General features: G+C 52.8%; 1 protein-coding gene across 1 annotated transcript in view; it reads right to left on the bottom strand.

Moving 5' to 3' along the window:
- The window catches only part of LOC102044603 (protein arginine N-methyltransferase 8), a 56,392-nt gene extending 55,568 nt beyond the window's left edge, over positions 1-824 (bottom strand). Inside the window, exon 1 of the mRNA XM_005430852.2 lies at positions 156-824. Within this exon, the coding sequence (XP_005430909.1) occupies positions 156-230 (75 nt within the window). The 5' untranslated portion in view covers positions 231-824. The remainder of the gene's footprint in view (positions 1-155) is intronic.
- Between the last annotated feature and the right edge of the window lie 513 nt (positions 825-1,337).

Consider the following 1,337-nt stretch of genomic DNA (forward strand, 5'->3'; position numbering starts at 1 on the left):
GGAGAGGGGGGGCGAATGCAGGAAACCACAGCAGCACGGCAGGCAGGAGCTGGCCGGAGGGGCCGGGAAAGTTGTTCTGCACTTCCTGCTGCTCAGGGATCAGGGCTCGGGGCTGGGGGGGCGCGGCGCCGGCCCCGGCTCGCATCCTTACTCACCTCGGTGCTGTCGGCAGCGTTCTCCGCCATTTTCCTCCTTAGGAGCAGGCAGCGGGAGGAGTGTTTCATTCCCATAAGAGCTAGCCAAGGGGTTGGGGCTTCGGGGCTGGTGTTTTGGTTTGTGTTTTCAAAGATCTCCAAACACTGGTGTGCGCCAAAGGACAGGGAGATAAAAAAAAAAATACGGAAAACAGCAATAAATCAGTCAGCTTTGTCCTTTCTGCGTCGTCCACAGGAATGTTTGTCTCCTCTTAGCATCGGGAGCTCCTCAGGCACTTTCAAGTCCTCCTCTTTCTCCCCTCTCCTCCACCTCCAGCGAGTTCTTGGGGTGGGCAGAGAGAGGCGGCACACACTCTTCAGGTTAAACTAAAAGGCTGTCGGGCTATGAGTCCTCCCCTTCAGAGAAAGCAGTCAGGCTAAACAGGAGAGAAGCACCAGCTAAACTGAACTTGGGCGTGCAGTGACCAGCTGGGCATCTTTGTGTCCTGTGGCTACTCTTCCAGAGGCAGAGGGAGCCAGAGACAAAGCAACAGGACAAGGAAATCATAGCCCTTTATTTTCCTTCTTTGGGCTTCTTTCTTTCTCTCTACGTCCCAGGACACTTCCTTTAAAGACGGTCACAGAATTTGCCACCCTCTTTCTATGAATGTCTTCTGAAATAGAAATCCCTTCTCCTCCTTCTTCTCCCTCCCTCCTCCCCCCCTCTCCCCTTCCCTCTCCTTTTCCCTTCCCTTCCTTCTCTTCTCCCTTTCCCTCTCCCTACCCCTTCTGCTCTTGGGCAGAGCTTCGTGCCCCTCACTGGGAATTGCATTCACGTGTCTTTCGTAGAAAAAAACCATAATTTCAAGCTCCCCCCACCCGTCGCCTACACCCTCTCACACACAAGCACGCATTCACACGTACGCGCACACACGTTGTCTCCCTCTCACACAGACATGCACAATTTTTTTTCTCTTCCCCATCCCTCCTCTTCTTTTGAATCAGCAACACTTTTCTTTGCAAGGACTCTCGGCAAGGCTCTTAGAGAGCAACCGAAGAAGTCTGCTCCAGCTTCTTTCCTCCGAGTTAAGTAGCAAACCTGCTTTCTTAATATATCTCCTCGTGTGTGTGTTCTCCCAGCTCCTGTTTTACTTGAAGTTTTTCAGGAGGATCCACGCTCCGTCAGAGAGCCGTGAACTGTAG

The sequence above is a fragment of the Geospiza fortis genome, unplaced genomic scaffold (genome assembly GCF_000277835.1).
Source record: "Geospiza fortis unplaced genomic scaffold, GeoFor_1.0 scaffold1130, whole genome shotgun sequence".
NCBI lineage: Eukaryota > Metazoa > Chordata > Aves > Passeriformes > Thraupidae > Geospiza > Geospiza fortis.